General features: G+C 35.9%; 1 protein-coding gene across 1 annotated transcript; it reads right to left on the reverse strand.

Moving 5' to 3' along the window:
* Positions 1–1,097: 1,097 nt before the first annotated feature.
* On the reverse strand, positions 1,098–4,524 carry LOC122317133 (putative calcium-transporting ATPase 13, plasma membrane-type). The gene has a single exon (XM_043134067.1). It carries the CDS (start codon positions 4,344–4,346, stop codon positions 1,278–1,280), a length of 3,069 nt encoding a protein of 1,022 aa, XP_042990001.1. The 5' UTR covers positions 4,347–4,524; the 3' UTR covers positions 1,098–1,277.
* Positions 4,525–18,874: the final 14,350 nt, after the last annotated feature.

Genomic DNA, 18,874 nt, shown 5'->3' on the forward strand with positions numbered 1-18,874 from the left:
ACAAGAGAACTAATTTTATTTAAATCAATTAAATAATCTTTCAATAAAAATACATATAAAAATAGGATATCACATTTAGTGTTTTTGTATTTCAATTGTCAATATTTTTAATCTGAAATTCTATTTTTAATTTTAAACTTGACATGATGAGCAATATCTAGTGCAATGAGCAAAAAAAATTCGATTTTTTATTGAATAATGAATAAAAAATTATAGTTATCTAGTGTATATTTATCTAATTAATAATTTTTTTATTTATTTATACTTTATGTAATGAACAATACCATTTAATATATCTAATGTTTTTATATTTCAATTCTCAATCTTTTTTAATTTGAAATTCAACTTTTAATTTGAAAACAGTTCATGCTTGAACATTAATGACTATCATTCGAATGTTAGAACGAATAACTTACATGTTTGCACGTAAGTGGGTTTACCATTCGAACGTACGTGAACCGTTCGAACATAACATTTTGTACGTTTGCATGTACCCATTCCAGAACAACATCTTATGAATTACGTTTGAACGATACATTATCATCGTTTAAACGTATAACCATTTTTTGTCCATTTTTAGTGACGGTTTCAGGATTGCTACAAATTCTAAACCGTCACAAAAATTCAATCGTGTTGTAGTGATTAGGAAAAAAAAATACAAATAAGAGTTATATATAGCATTCAATTTTATATTGGAAGAAATCCACAAATTTTTGGGATCAATGCACGAATAAAAATGGTTGAAATCCCAACTAGTATGGTTCATATGGTAAAGTTTCGTTGGGCTTTTACCATAAAAAAAGAAAAAACTAGGTAATTGGAAACTTGGTTTGCAATGTTGGAATTGAATTGAAGCCGATTGGATGCAGCTAAAGCAAGTATTTTATCTCAAGGTTCCTCTTCATGGATTGAATATGAAAAGGAAAATGATTGCAAATTAAACATATCAAGATATGTTTAACAAATTGTCAATTGCCCATCAACCCTACGTACAGGTACTGTTTTTTTGTAAAATCATAATATATATAAATATATATATATATGGACACTGTAAGAAAATTAGTCAGTTGTGAGTTACAAAAAAATAAATAAATAAATAAATAAATAGAATTAGTTATTATTATTGCATATAATCCGTCATTTTTCTTGAAATAGGAGTACGTACTATAATTAAAAGAAAATGAAAATCATTAATTTAAAGCTGACTAGATCATGACTCGCAGTACCACTTTTTTCAACTCTTTTCTGGTGAAAGCCGGTCAATCCGAGCTAGCCTTTCAGGACGTAGAAGCACTGTGGTATGCCAACTGCTTGCCTGAAACTGGAATGCACTTGATTAGCCAACCAATCGGCCATGACAAAGCAGCGATTCCAATGCAAGCACCCCACTGCCCCCAATCCAGTCTCTCAGTACTGGCAAACCTCCTCAGAAACTCCACCATCACAAGTTGAAGAACTATTGTAATTCCAATAATTGCCAAGAACAATTTGTTATTGAGTAGACCCAGGAATATATTCTTCTTCTCTAGTTTCCTTGAATTGAATTCGTTGAAGACTTGGCAGAGGACAAAAGTATTGAAAATAAGGGTGCTCTTAACCTTTTCATCTACACCAAAGATGGATCTTCCTTTGAATTGTAAAACCAGTAAGATAATTACCTGATACAAAGCTTGAGCTATGAGATTCCTCCACATGATTAGGGTTATAAGTGGTTCTGATCGGCCAACAGGTGGCTTTGCCATGAGATCGTTGGTGGGCTTATCAGTAGCCAAGGCTAAAGCTGCCAAGGTATCCATTATAAGGTTCACCCATAGTAGCTGCACTGTAGTCAATGGAACCTTCCCGGATGAAACAGCTGCAACAAAGTTGATGACAAGGGCGGCTGCGTTCACCGTGAGTTGAAACTGAAGGAACTTTTGAATGTTGTTGTATACACACCTTCCCCACCTCAACACTGTCACCACAGAGGTGAAGTTATCGTCCAGGATCACTATATCTGAGCTTTCTTTTGCAACCTCAGTTCCTTGGATTCCCATGGAAAGTCCAATGTCTGCTTCCTTTAAAGCTGGCGCATCATTTGTTCCATCACCTGTAACTGCAACCACATGGCCTTTTCGCTTTAAGCATTGTACCATCAAAAGCTTGTCGAAAGGGGATGACCTGGCCATTACATGGATTCTATTGATCTTTTCCATTCTCTCCTCGGGTGAGTAATTTCTAAATTGTACTCCTTCAATTACAGCTTCATTATTTAGATTCCCATCTGGATTAAGAATCCCACATTCAATAGCTATAGCCCTTGCTGTGTGCACATTGTCACCTGTGATCATTTTGATATGAACTCCAGCGGCTTTGCAGGATTCCACAGCTGTCTTGACTCCTGGCCGACATGGATCCTTCAAGCCAACCAACCCTAAGAATGTGAGTCCATTTTCTTCAAGATTCTTAGGAACCTCTCCACGTTCATCTACCCTTTCTTTGTGGGCAAAGGCAATGCATCGGAGGCTTTTGGCTGCCATGTTTTTAATAATAATCTCGAACAGTAGTCTTTCTTCCTCATCCAGGGCTTTCAGCATCCCGGCCCTGTCATAGAAGCTTGAACACAAAGCCAGTACCATCTCAGCTGCTCCCTTCCAGTGAGTATGCATGGTGTTATCGCTCTTCCTCTTCATCAAAACCCCGCTTCTCTTTTTCTCTGAATTAAATGCCTCAACACGGATTGTCTCATAGTTCTGCTTAACTTCTTCCATATTCATTCCCAAATCTAACACTGCCCATGAAAGTATTGCTTTCTCAGTTGGGCTACCAGAAATTTCAAGAACTGATGCAGAATGTGCTTTGTAAATTTCACCAGTTGTGTTTAAAGCAACTGCTTGTTGGAGTAGCTTGTGAACATTACTTGCCATATCCAAAGATGTATCATCATTCACTTCTTTTCCAAGCCAAACCTCGGTTACTTTCATTTCGTTTAAAGTAAGGGTTCCCGTTTTATCGGTGCAAATGATTGTGGCCGACCCCATTGTCTCACAAGCAGATAGTTTTCGGGCCATGGCATGATCAGTCATCATGCGTTTCATTGAATAAGCCAGCGTTAGAGTGACGGCCAAAGGCAAGCCTTCGGGAATAGCCACCACGACGATAGTGACAGCAGCAGCAACAATTCCCACAACTGAATTCATAATATCCCCAGAGTCTGTCTGGCTGCCATTGAATTCCCTTTTTCCCATGTCATCTTTCGTATTTCCTGTGAAGTATCGAACAAGGAGAACTAAAAGAACAAGTGCAGCCACCGACAATCCAACCTTCCCTATATATGAAGACAGCTTGTTGAGGCGAGCTTGCAACGGCGTCTCCTCATTCAAGTCGCGGTTTATCGAACTCATCATCTGGCCCCATGCAGTGTTCATGCCGACAGAAGTGACCAGCATGAAACCAAAGCCATCAGTCACCTTCGTGCCTGACAACATAAAAGGAGTCCTTTCATTGATCTCAATGTGGTCGCTTTCACCGGTCATGCTTGACTCGTCCACCTTCAAGGAATGCCCTTCCAAGAACAAACCATCTGCGGGAATCTGACCACCAATCTTCAAATACACAATATCACCCACAACAACTTCAAAGATCGATATTGGTCGGCGCCTCCCATCTCGCACAACTTCCACTGTTATATCGCTACTCTTTTCTGAAAGCTTCTGAAATTGCCTTGATTGTCGAAAATTGGTCACCGCTGACACAATGACAACCAAAAAGACTGCAACAATAATGCTTCCACCATCGTACCACCCATCTTTCCAGCCATGTTGTTTGATACCGAAAGCAAGCGAGAGTACAGCACACGCGACAAGTATAAGAATTATTTTATCTTTAAATGCCTCTAACAAGAAGCTAAGAAATCTTTTTGCTCGTGGCTTTGGGAATTTATTAATACCGAAAACATTCTTTCTTTGAATAAGATCTGCCTCGCTACCATTAACACCATCTTTTACATCAGTTCGAAGAATTAAGACAATTTCTTTAACCCCTCCAAACTGACTCAAAGATACAAAGTTTTTGTCCCTTACCATCTCAGCAAACGTATTTGGATCCGCGTTGAGAAATGTAGCGGGCTGGTCGGCCGAGGAAATAGCCTCGTCGATAGGCGGTTGCACCTCGATGGCAACGCAAGAGAGGGAGCGCAAAACAGGGCCCTTCTTGTCAAGAACTAATTTCTTGGAAATAGAAGTAAGAGCCGTTGTAAAGTTTATGACCGTGAAAGCCAAACGCCACCTTCTTCTGTGGGTCTTCGGGACAGACCAACCAGCTTCTTGATCATAGATAGCTATCTCCGCAGGCCTTCGCAACCTCATGGCGGAAACGAAATTGGACGATAAGAGTGAAAGAGAGAGGGTTTTGGGGGAAATTAGAAATTATCAGTAGTATTAGTAATAGCCAGTAGAGAAGTTATGTACCAACGATCATAATTTCTTCAAGATATAGTGGTTACAAAGCGCCACTGGCCCAGTATCATGATCACGAAGTTTCATGCAGATCAGATCATCAGAAGCTTCAAGGTAGTTTCGTATGACCCCATCCCTTTTATCAAACAAACAAACAAAAAGGTATTTTCATTTTCTTTTATTTCTTTTACTTAATGATTAAATAAATATTTTTTTAATAATATTATAATTTTTTTAAAACAAATATTTAAAAATATTAAAAAAAATACATATAAAAAAATCCACAAAAACACACAAAATCAACTAGGGTAACTCCCAGCAATGGTGGCTGTACAGCCACCCTTTTTTTGAAAGAAAAATTATTTATTAGATTTTCATTCAAAAAATATTTTTTCAGAAAATTTTTGGTTACCATAATAATTTATACAAAATTTGAAATATACCGATCTAAATGAATCCATCTAAAAAATTACATAAAGTTTTATAATAGAATTTACTTTTTTTCAAAACGCTTGCACGAAGAATTGATTGTTCCTAACTGCATTACTCCTCTCCTGATCTCCTCTCAAATACTAATGACGTATAATATTATCAAATACTTTCAACCTTTTTCTTTAATAAAAAATAGATTTCATTTTATTCATAAAGGGAGTTATATATAATTGTGACTCGTAACTATAAGGAAAAATTCATATTACAAATTAAACTATTCATAAATTAGAATTTTTTCACGTACAATATTTTTTTATAATGGTCATTGTCTAAACCTTTTAACTTTAATATAAATCTCTTTAATAACAAAACCTTCTGAAAAAGAAGAGAAGGTTCTTATGACCAAAAAGTCCTATTTTCGTATTATTTTATCTAACATGAATAAACAGAACAAAACAATTACTAAAATTTGAAATACATAAAAAATCAAAGTAGTCTGACCAAAGAGTCTGTAGTGACACGTGAAGGACACTGCAACGGTTAAAGAGAGTATCATAATGGAAGATTCGAATTTCACCTCAACAAACGTCTAGCACTGGAATTGATGCTTATAATGAATATTTGTGTTAACGTCTTTCTTGGAATTAGCGTCTAAGGATATATATTTCGCTTTTTATTGTGCTTCTTATTCAAGTAACGTTTTTAAAATTTTGTTATATATAAATAAAATTACATATTAATTTATTATTAATATTAATTTTTTTTATATTTAAAATTTAAATTAATAAAATCTATTTTATAACTAATCACATTAAATTCATATATATATATATATATTAATACACAATTTTTTTTATATAAGAAATCTACAAACTTCATTCATAAAACAAGCATTACAATGATGAATCAACCCAAATAGCTTGAGATATACATTTTGGAATAACATCCCATCATAGAACTATATCATCAAGATGCCATGCAAACTTAGTTAGATTATGTGCTACACCATTAGACTCACGGCCTCTATATTGAATAGACCAAGCTGGAAAAGAGGATAGAAGGGTCTTGATTTCATGAATAAGAGAACTCCATAGGGTTGAAGATCTTCCATCCTTTTTTAGTTCTTCAATAACAAGAAGTGCATCACTTTCAATTTGAAGCTCAGCAATACCTAGAGGAATACACAATTGAATTCCTCTCGAGATAGCAATGAGCTCTATCTCCATTGGGTCAGCAAGAGCATCTTCTGGTTTACTAGCAGCAAAAGTCACTTGTCCCTTATCATCTCTTAAAACCACACCTTTACCAGATCGACATTGATCACTAAAGATTGCTCCATCCATATTAAGCTTCAATGAACCTGCAGGAGGTGGCTGCCATCTGCAACTATACTTCTGTTTTCTCTGTTGTGCTTCATGTACTGCAGTATGTTCCTGATATAAGGTGAGAGCATGCTGAATGACTTGGTCTGTTGTCAGTAGGTTGTTTTCAAACATCTTTTGATTTCACCTATACCATAAGCCCCAAGCTATTAAGAAGAACTTCTCTAACTCCCCTACCTTTTTACTTTTCAGAACTAATAGAGCTAAGTGCAGACAGTCCACTCTAGGAAATGAATCTGTTATGATAGGGAAGAATTGATTCCAACTATCTCTTATTAGAGGACAGTAAAATAGAGCATGATTTAAATCCTCCTCTTCTGTATGACACCATTGACAAACAGCATTATCAATCACTTTCCGAGCTTTAAGATTCTGCAATGTAGGTAGAATATATTTACATGTCCTCCATGCAAATACTCTCACTCGATGAGGTATATTAAGCTTCCATAACTTCTTCCATAGTAGATTTTGGTCTGTAGTAGTTGAACTTTCAGCTTTGTTACTATCTGTATCCATGGAGTGAAAAAACTGGTAAGCACTTTTGACAGAATATAGCCCACTTTTCTCATGTTCCCATACCAGTGAATCAGAAACATCCTCAGAAGACAATCTGATAGAAAGCACCTCATTTGCCTCCCTTGCTGGAATCAAGCTTTTGACATTCTCTATGTCCCATCTTCTTGGATTTTGCATCATCAAAGATGCCATAGAATCATCCCTCTTAGAAACTGAATCAGTTGCAGTTATAGGAGAAGCAGGTACCAACTTGTGATTTGGAAGCCAATAATCTTCCCAGATATTAATAGATAAACCATTTCCAACACGCCACCTACATCCCTTAAGGAGGTATGTTTTAGCTTCCCAAATACCTTTCCAAACAAAAGAAGGTGTGCCACCTAACATTGAATCTTTAAAACTAGAAGTAGGGAAATATCTAGCTTTAAAAATTCTATGAAGAAGAGATGATTCCTAAGTCATAACCCTCCATCCTTGCTTAGCTAAAGGGGCCATATTAAACAACTGTAAATTCTTGAATCCCAATCCACCACTAAGCTTTGACTCACACATTTTCTTCCAGCTTAACCAACATATTTTCCTTTCATCTGATTTCTATCCCCACCAAAACCTTGCCATCATCCCTTCTAAATCAGAACATAAAGACCTTGGTAATTTAAAACAGCTCATAGTGTATGTTGGTATAGATAAGGCCACAGCTTTGAGTAAAATCTCCTTTCCCCCTTGTGATAAAAGCTTCTCTTTCCACCCTTGCATTTTGGGCCAAACTCTATGTTTTAAGGTTGAAAAAGCTTGATATTTACCTCTTCCAACCATAGTTGACAAACCAAGGTATTTATCATATTGTTGAAACTGGTGCACTCCCCAAAACTGCATAATCTCATCCATCTGGGTCTGATTTACATTCTAACTGAAGACCATGGAGGTTTTCTCACGATTAACCTTTTGACTAGAAGCTTTTTCATAGATGTCCAGCTGATGTTGGAGATTTAAGCATATTTGCATATTAACTCTACTAAACAGGACCACATCATCTACAAATAACAGATGATTTAGCTTGGGGCCCCCTCTGCAAACTCAAATGCCTTTAACTTGATTATGGGAGTTAGCCTGATCCAACAATAGAATTAAACCTTCAGTACATAGTAGAAAGAGATAGGGAGAGATAGGATCTCCTTGTCTCAACCCACGAGTTGGATATATAGGTCCCTTTGGTTCTCCATTTACAAGAATAGAGAAAGAAACTGTCTGAACACAAAACATAATCAGCTTCACCCATTTTTCACTAAACCCCATCTGTTCCATCACTTTCTGAAGAAAACACCACTCAATCCTATCATAAGATTTACTATCCAATTTTAGTGACATAAAGCCATCCTTCCCTTTCCTCTTCCTTCTCAGAAAATGAACCATCTCATAAGCAACTAGCACATTGTCAGTAATAAGTCTTCCAGGAACAAAAGCTATTTGAGATGGTGAAATGATAGCAGGCAAACACATCTTCAATCTATTGGCTAGAATCTTTGAAATCAATTTGTATATCACATTACATAGACTTATTGGTCTATAATCTGACACTAACTCAGGGTTTTTTCTCTTTGGAATCAGGGTGACATAGGTGTGGTTGATGATAGATGGAAAGCAACCATTATTCAATGCATGAAGAACTGATTCAGTAACATCCTTGCCCACCATTGACCAGCATTTTTGATAAAAGAGGGGACTCATACCATCTGGACCAGGTGCCTTTGTTGGATGCATCTCATTTAAAGCCCTCTTTACCTCATCTTCTGAAAAAGGCAAATCCATTGGTTCAACCATATCAGATGTTATTCTGCTTGCCAGACCTTGTAAAAAGCCCATACTTCCCACTTCATCAGCAGCTTTAAAGAGAGAGTTAAAATAAGCAAGAATAATTTTATCTCTTCTTTCATTATTCTGCCAAACTCCATTCGAATCCTTCACTTCTTTTATCCAATTCTTCTTCTTTCTCTGTGTTGCCTTATGATGGAAGTACATTGAGTTTTTATCACCATCAGCTAACCACAAGGCCTTGGACCTCTGTTTCCACATTATCTCATTTCTAGTTAACCATTTTTGGACCTCATTTCTAGCTTCTTGTAGCTTCTTTCTGTTATCAGAAAGAGGGAATGCCTGATGTGCCAAACATAGCTAATCTTTTGCCTTTTTTAACTTCCTTTGCACATGACCAAAAATAGTTTTATTCCACACTGTAAGTTTCTCCACACAGTGTTTAATTTTCCTCATTACAAGGCTCAAATCTTTCCTTCCTTCAACGCCCCTCCAAGCCTCTTGAATTACCTGTTTACAGTAAGTAGCATCAACCCACATTGCTTTAAATCTAAACAATTTCTTTCTTGGACCTTGTGCACTCCCTACTGTAAGATTCAACATTATTGGCACATGGTCAGAATAAGCTATAACCCCATGAATAACAGAAGCCATTGGATAAAAAGAATGCCACTTCAAATTTGATAAGAACCTATCCAATCTTTCACTAATACAATGAGCCCTTTCCTTTCTGTTACACCAAGTAAAAGGAGTACCATTAAATCCCAAATCATGTAAATGACATTCATCAATAACATCCCTAAAAGCCTTCATTTATCTATCAGGTTTGTCTCTACCTCCACTCTTTTCAGCATTACTTAGAATCTCATTAAAGTCTCCCAGTATCAACCAGCCTTTGTCACTAGGAACCAGTAATGTTCTCAATAAATTTCAGGACTCATGCCTCTTGCTCACATCTGGATTGCCATAAAAACCAGTTAACCACCATGACTCAACATTCTCCTTCTCCTTAGTAACTTTTGCATGTATGTGAAACTTAGAAAAAGTCTGAGTTTCCACCTTGAATCTGTTATTCCAGAAAAGAGCAATTCCTCCACTTTTGCCTTCACAACTCACAGCAAGACAATTTTGAAACCCCAACTTATACTTCATCCTTTCCATAACTCTTGCATTAAGTTTTGTCTCTTGAAGAAACAAAATATCAGGAACTTTACTTCTGACCAAGTCAGAAAGGGCCTGAACTCCCACTGGGTTCCCAAGCCCACGGGAGTTCCTACTTATAAGACTCATTGTTACTGGCAGGGCTGTTGCACAACCACTGCCGATCCCAATATAGAGTTACCTTTTTTATTAGAACCATTCTTAATACAGCAATCATGATCAGTAGAAAGAGTAATAAACTTACCTTTCTTAGATGCTGGGATAAGAGATTGATCCATAGGCAAAACATCCCCTGATCTTTTTCTAGCTATAGACCTCTCCAATGGTTCAGCAGGTAAAAAACTCCCTCTGGCCTTCTCCTTCCAAGAACTTCGTGTATGCCTTCCTTGCTGTGTTAAAGGAAGTTGATGGACTGCAGGTTGTACCTCAGGGCCCTCTTGAACCAAATCAGTCTCATTAAGGCCAGCTTGTGAATCAGCAGGCCCACCAAGCCCACCAGGCCCACCAGCAGGTCCAAAAGATGACTTAGGAGCAGGTATTTCCTTCCCTCCAAGATTGCCATCAGATAAGAGATCAAAATTTTCCATTACAAATTGATTTATGCCTTGCTCCTCATAACAGTCAGTAACAGCTTTTTCATTCATACTGTCATTATCAACACCCAGACCATCACCATTAATACCATCATAACTATGCATTAATGATGATAAAACGTTACTAGTAAACTTCATTGGACCACTGTGACTTCATTGGACCACTGTGATCAGCTGCTCCACCATCAGTCATCGTGTTCTGCTCCATACCAGCTTCTGAACTGCTGCCTTTGTCAGTTGAGTGTTCCTTCTTTATCTCCCATCGCTTCTTCAGAGATGACTCTGCACGTAGCTAGGGTCCAAACTGTGTTGATACATCTTTCTCTACTTGGCATCTTACACTCCCATGTATAATTCTACCACACGTGAAACAAAACTGAGGGAGTTTCTCATATTTGACAGGACTTCATACTTTGACTCCATGCAAGACAATAATTCTTCCTCTAGCAAGAGGTTTCCTCAGATCTAACAGAATCTTTACTCTCAGACTCCTACCCCAAGCTAAATCATCTTCATCAACCTCAATCTCCTCCACTTCTTCGATTGTACTGCCCAACTTAGCCCCACATTCTTTATTCATTCCCAACAAAGGTAGATTATGGAACTGCACCCAGAACGAGGCATGACAAAACTTCAACTCAAAAATTGGAATGGATCCATTGAAGGGGTTGATAACAAACAGATGGCCATCAAAAAACCACGGCCTGCCACCTTCAACCCTATCTTTATCAGCATGAGTGGCAAAAATCAAGATAAAAGTATTAGGAGCAACCTCCCTCAGCACAACAAGTTTACTGAGACGCCAGATTTTAGCAAGTGTAGATTCCACCACATTCTTTCCCACCTGTCTATCACTCCATATTTTTCCAATCATGCTATGTTCTCCTTTACGTTGCACCTCAGAACATACATTCTCATCAATAACAATAGCATCCTCTTCTTCTTCATTCAAATGAAGATTACCCCACATAGAATGTAGACTATCTATTGAGAAGACTGTATCACACCACCTCTTTGAGAAGTGAATACCAAGAAAAGATGAAAAGAAACTAAGAAAAAACTCACCACCACCTCAATTCTCTCATAGCAAGCTAGAGAGAAAACGAGAGGAGACAATATGTGAACTTCTACATACAGGCTTTTTCACATTAATACACAATTATACTTATAACTAGATTTTTCCTTTTATATATATATATATATAATCTATGATTAAGATCAATAATAGAAAATTATGTAATTAAGATCAAATATTGTCTAGCCTGTCTTTGCCATTCATTGAAACAGAAAATTCAATGTACGTTGCGATTAATATTATTTTCCAAACTTGACTCGGATCTTTCTCCAATATATAGAAACTCCACTGGATGGATGAGGCACACATGTCTATATATAAGACGTAATATCTTTCATCTAATGCGTTTGTTTCCACACTACAAGAATATTAGGTTTTTGCGCCAATTACTTTTTTTCCTTATAGAAATCGACGCTAAAACTAAGTCCCATATCTCTAGCACTACTCTATTTGAGTTAGAGTTGAACCAACAGAAATCAGAGTTAAGTCAAACCGTACGTTATTTTCTACCAATACTTAGAATCAGATCTTTTTCACTGCTCTATTTGGATCTTTATAGTTAAAGTATCGCTTCTCCAAATGAACATCACATGAAACTTGGATTAATGTTGCTAATTTTAATAAATTATATAAAGAAGAAGAAATGGTAAAGCCGAAACAGAAAAAATCTATATATAATTTTTTTAAGAAATAATTTTATCCAGCATATGTAAATGGCAAAACCTTATACTTGAAAATCATGAAAGAAGTACAAAGTTTGGGGCTTTTATCAAAAGAGAGCATCTCACACATCATTTGAGTTGATCTAACATTTAGACATAATTTTATCCCTTTATTTCCACAGCTAGCGATATTTTTCTGCTCTCTCAAGTCTACAGGATGTTTGAGATTAGCATTCTAGAAGCGGCGACCCCAACTCACCTCACTGCAACATAAACTCAAATGAATGAAGATTCATTTTTCTTCTGTTTATAGGCAGTGATCTTATTATAATAATCTGCCACTATAATCATTTGAGCTGATCAAAGGCTGTGCAAGTTCAAGTCAGCCCAGAACACTAACATTTCACAATAATTATTACACTTTCATTCTACAATGGACCAAAGTAGTCAGCCCAGCATCAACATACAGATAAGTTTTGTTACACTTGCCATTTTTCACAATAATGTAGGTGGTCAAAAGAGATGCATTTGAACTCTTTAAAGATAAGTACCACAAATTCTTTACCTCTATTGAAAATGAACATATTCTCTCATCATGAATGGGAGACTCACATCAATTTCGGTCAAAGATGAAGCTAGATGATATCTAAACAAATATTAAAAATTAAGTTAAATAGATAATAAACTGAGTTAGATACATATTAATAAAAGAAATTTCAAGTTTAAAACTTACTTTCAAGGTCCATCAAATGTATGTATTCTTCCAACTCCTGAATGTCGACTGGTTTGATCCTTAATCAATTTTGGGTGCAAATAAGGGCTTGGATAGTTTCTGGAGACAATGAACTCTTAAAAGAATCCAATATGCATCCTCCAGTACTAAATGTGGACTCCGAGGCAATAGTGAAAATAGGGGTGGCTAATATATCACATGCCACCTTAGTAAAGACAGGATAATTGGCAGTATTAACTCTCCACCAATCTAGGATATCAAAACCGAGCAAGTCTTTTACACACATCTCAGAAAAATACCTCTCTAGCTCCAATCTAAACACCATGACACCCTGCTCCTCAAAGTATTTGGTGAACATGATCTGAAATTTAGTTGGAAGCGATGCCGGCTCATTACCAATATTTGTATTAGTAGTGTTTGGCCTCTCTTGAGCCACATTAGAACCCTCCCCACTAGCCACACAAAATGTATTATATTGCTCGATCAAGCGGCCTAAAAGGAGTTTAACTATGTCCTCTATCTTATTCGCCAACTCATACCCTTTGCACTTTTGCAACCAAAATTTCATTGCCATCATTTTATATCATGGATCAAGCACAAAAGCAACATATATCATAAAGTTAAACCTATTTGTGCTACCCCAATACTTATTGTGAAGCCTCTAGATTCCGCTTGGGATCGAATGGACATCTGAAGTGTCGAGATATGTAACACAAGATTACTTGCCCCAGTTCATGACATACAAGATACAATGTTCCTAAATGCATCTAGCATTATGCAATATTCACAATGGATAATTTATTTTTTTAGCAATGTTGTGCACCAAACTGATAATATCCCAAATTGTTAAAATGTAATCCATGCATACTTAACAAAATAAACATCCACGATTACAGTACGGATTTTTTAGAAGACCGTAACATCAAACATGGGAGATCGAGTTTGATATTTACATTATCAAAATACACTATTGGGCCAGTTCGTCGAATAACTAGCATAACTCAACTATTAAGACCAAAATACTATCCAAAAACCTAACTATGGAAGTTGTAAGCTCTACGTCGCGTCTCTGGTGTCTTGCCAACCTCCTTCAGTTTGCCCATGTCTGCTCCATGCTCTATTCCTGACACATCGCCTACCATTCGGGAGGAATGGTAGTTGGGATTACTACGGTGAAATTTAATTATAAATCTTAGCCAGTTAACAAGAAACTCTCACACAGGTTAAATATGCATACATGACAGTAAATGTATGAATGCACAATCAAGTCAAAAGTAAGCATAACATAGCTTAACATAACATAGCATGAAATAATAAGCATAACGTATGTTGACATAACATAACATGAGTTGACATAACTTGAACTAAAATTGAAACTTAGCTTGACGTGACATAAACTTGAATCATAACATGGACGTGAACTTGAAACATAAAATGGACGTGAAATTGAAACTTGACATGAACGTAAATTTGAACATAACGTAACATGAAACATGACTTGGATGTCAAATACATGAACTTGAAATCTTATTCAATAGACTTAATTGATAAAGTGACCATATGGGTGCTACACGAGTCCTCTTGAGCCATGTTTCCTTGCCAATTACCGCATCATAACATAGGTATCTACACTAGCTATGAGTGTATTAATACGTACTCAACAGTTGTTGTGGCTCCATGTATTCTACATGTCACAATTGCTTTGTCTCACATAGTGTATGTTTCACAATGTTGTGGCTCCATACTTTATGCTTCAAAATTATTGTGGCCCCATGAATTGTTTGTGCATAATTGTTATGAACACACAAAATAAAATATGGCTCTATCGGCATTAGTGTTTGGCACACTCCAGTGACCAGCTAGTTATGCTCCATTCGCAACCTATTGATTGTACTTCATCAACCTAGGAAATTTTACACATATTTAAACAGTCCAGTGTGAACAAAGAAGTTCCATTAGAATATTACCTCATCCTACCACTTAAGGTCATGATTGACATGAATAACTTAACAAGACTATTCTTGAGATACACAAACTTTATTCGAAATGGGACGTGACATGAATATGAAAGGATAGAAGTCCTGACGTAGCGTAACGTGACATGAACATAAGATGACAGACGTAACGTACTTTGAGACATAAACAGAAAAATAACATTTCATAACATGACATACATGTAAGAAACAATATTTCATAACATGGCATACATGTGACAGATAATATTTCATAACATGACATAACATGTAACAGACAATATTTCATAACATTGCATAACGTGTGACAGACAATATTTCATAATATGGCATAACATGTGTAGTGAATATTACGTGACATGACATACTTGTAACAGATGATATACATAATGTGACATACATACAACATATAGCAACATGTGACAAAATATATTGTGTAACAAATAAGTATTTCATGACAGAATAATTTGTATAACAGATAAACATGTGATGATATGGCATGGCATATATAATAATATACAAACATAAATTGCAGTTTCCTTACTTATTATACATACACAGTAAACTGATAGTAAGTTAAGAGCTACCTATCTCGATTGTCACATTCTACGAGAATAAAGCATGAAATACGATGAACTGTAAGAGGATATTCTAAAAGTTAGAAATTTAATCACTAACAATTTGAAACGTGTAAAAGAGACAACACAGAGTAAAATTACTATTTTATCCCTACGCATGGAAAAATGACCATTTTACCCCTAACTTAAAGATTTCACATCCTAACTCTAAAAATTACAATAATTTACATTCCTCGTGCAAATTTTATCTGAAATTAAAATGTCAACTCACAAAAATTTAAAACAGTTCACAACTATGAGAAACTCACTATGGCCAAAACAATCATAAGTCATTTCTCTTATTTTTGTTGTAATTTCTTCCAACTTCAAAACTCATGATTAAACCAAAATTTTGCAATACAAATCTTCTTATCCTAAGTTTAAAATCATACTTAAATAATTCATTGAGAAAAAGCTAATCATCAACACCAAATTTTTTGTAAAAAGACCCAAATTGTTTAACAAATAGCAAACCTTTGAATCACTAGCTTTGACCCTAAATCAAAGCATCTCAAAAAATTCCAAAAAATCAAATCTTACTTCTAACAAATTCATAACATCATGCTAAGATTAGCCATTCTCTAAAAACTCTCAACTAGTTTTGATCAATCTCTTGATCCATGGCTTAAAAAGATTATATTTTCAAACTAAAACATAACATGATTTAAAAATGTGTCCTAAAGAAGATCCAACCATCAAACTTAAAATCAGATGGCTAAAAATCAATAAAATATGGATCTAACCCAGAAACATCAAATCTTAGGCCTAACCAAAATCCTCTTACATAGAAAAATCATATTTTTGAAACTACTACTAAATAACTTCAAAATAACATCCTAATATGCATATAGGAGACTTAGGATCATCACATAAGAATATCAAATCTTTTGGAGTCAGATTAAACCATGAAATATTCAAACTTTCTCAAAACAAAAGAATTTTTTCCACTTCTAGTTTTCAAGTTCCTAGATCTAAGGAAATCTATTAGCAAAAACTTTAGTCATGCAACAAAACTTTAATTAAAATTCATAAAAATATTCTAACAACATTCCATAAAATTTTTGGACCATGATATGTCCATTAACTTGGTCAAAAATTCCAAAACATAACATATTCTCTAGTTTAATGCCCAGAATGACCTTTACATGGTTACAAATACTTTTGACCAATCAAATAATCATGAAATGAGATGAATAAGATATTGACAGAAACTAGACTCAAATATGAACAACTTTTATGAAGGAGGAAGTGTGAGAAGATACTTACAAAGGATAAAAAGGCTCCATGTAATAAGACCCAAAAATCTAGTCGAGAGAGCTCTTTTTGGTTTCTCTCTAATACAGGGGTGAAGAAGTGATGAAATGAAGCGAAGCGTATCTTGCATGAATTTAGAGCTCTGTAAGGGGAAGTTATGGACTTGAATAATCTTGATTGGAGGTGGATATGTCACATAAAGTAGAGAATAGCGAGGGACAAGGACTGCCTCCTGTAGCTGTGAGGTATGGAGGGTGATGAGGTGGATTTCTCCTTCACATCAAAGTACTATTGGGTGCAAAAAAGGGTAATGGATAACTTCTCAAGTGAGGGAGGAAACTTCTTAAAGAAGCTTTGCCAAGTTGGCCAAATTCGTGGGCCTTGATGAGCCTCAACCAAGTGGGCTTCAACTTGGAGTTTAAAGGGGGTTTGGTTAGGGTTTGGGTTGCTTTCAAACCCAAATTCAATTTTTCTTGGCCTAATCAAATTTTCAAGATTTAAAAGGTTGGATAATAATGAAATGATAAGAATTTGAGAAATTAATAGCATGTGAAGATGATTTAATCAAGTGATTAAACACAATGCTAGAATTGGATCAAAAAGGGTTTGGAGGCCAACTTTAGGGTTTTTGTTTCAACCAAGATTTATTTAGAATTTTACTAGAGTTTAAATCCTCTTTGTTTTGGCATAATTTGATTGATCAAATGAAAAAAAATAAGCTTTTGTGTTGGTGGCATGATCTCACATCTTGATTGCCTTCACAAATCCATCTAATGGTTCCTGTTTGTGCCAGGTGTCTGATACTATTCACCAAGTCTGGCTAAGATCTTACTAAGTGTCCAAATAAAACTTCTCTAACCTAATTTGGATATTTCACACTATTATTTTAAAAACACTGTCCTAGGTATTACTATTGAAGTTACTATTCACTCTGGGAAGGTGAAAAATAAACTTTGCAATGAAAAATTATAAATATTCACATGAACCTAACTATGCAAGCTAAGGAGAAGATGTTGCTAGCTAAAACTATTGTCCATCACTGGATGTATCATCCTTGGTCAGATCTAGTGGAGGTGCATCGATGTCCAAGGCACAGTGTGTTGTGGGTAAGTAGTAGAACACGTCGAAATCTGAATCATATACCACATTGTCGAAATGACCTAGGTCAGGGGGTTGCACGAATTCTTCATCGCCTCTTTTTGGCTCTTGACCCTCTACTAGTAAATGTCTGTGGTGAGTTGATGACATAGATGATCCTAACGTTGTGGGCTCAACGTTGGCAACTTCGGCATGCTCTTTTACTGCTCTGCTGGACTTAGCTCCATCCCGTACTATCCTCGCTTTGAAGCTATCCCGATCTAACCACATAGTCGAGTGAAATAGTAGGTAACGTTCTTCATGAGGTAAAGCGTTTCTCTCGTAGTCTACACTAATCTTATCTATAACAACCACAAAGATTACTACCTAAACTTAACAAGTTCTAGATTAACCTTCTAGGATACTGAATCCTTGCTTAAGTGAAATCCCTACTTTTCTTACTGCTCAAATCATCAATTTGTACTGGAATCCTTCCACAAAGTAGGTCAAGTCATATCGGCATACTCTTTAAATCTGAAACCTCAAGTATTCACGCAATTCAGTTTGGAAGAATTTAATCCATACACAACTGAATTCACTTTCTCTATTTCCTTAGGGAATCCTATCTACCTAGGACTAGCTTGCTCATTCATAATCACAACAAATTGTTCCTCATCCTTGGTAGTAACTCAATAAACAATCAGCTATTAACCTAAACTCAAGACTCTCTCTATTATGATTGCCACATATCTTTTATCCATCATGAGTTGCCTCTTATTCTGACTCTAAATGAAAGGATCTGCTCTTACTATTCTTGTAAGTCCTCAAGACTAAGATTTTACTCCGCATATATTTGTCTCCAATTTAAGGGCAATCTATGTCTCCACAAACATAGTGCTTCACGAAAAACCATTTAATGGCAGCTAGATAAAACTGCTATCATAAATGAATCCTCCTAAGTCCGAAGCTTGTCCCAAGCACTTCACTCTTTTGAACACAAACTCTATCGCATCCTCTATAGTTTTTTTCATCTATTCATCCAAAGCTAACTCCCATACGCAGAATACTTAATTAATCATCCTTCAATATCCTTCCTCGTACTACTAAAAGATATTCTATATCTACACTGGTAAGAACAATGATACTCCTAA

Source organism: Carya illinoinensis, chromosome 7 (genome assembly GCF_018687715.1).
Source record: "Carya illinoinensis cultivar Pawnee chromosome 7, C.illinoinensisPawnee_v1, whole genome shotgun sequence".
NCBI lineage: Eukaryota > Viridiplantae > Streptophyta > Magnoliopsida > Fagales > Juglandaceae > Carya > Carya illinoinensis.

Bases quoted from the DNA above. Each gene is read 5' to 3' on its own strand.
- LOC122317133 (XM_043134067.1), bottom strand. From the start codon at position 4,346: ATGAGGTTGCGAAGGCCTGCGGAGATAGCTATCTATGATCAAGAAGCT.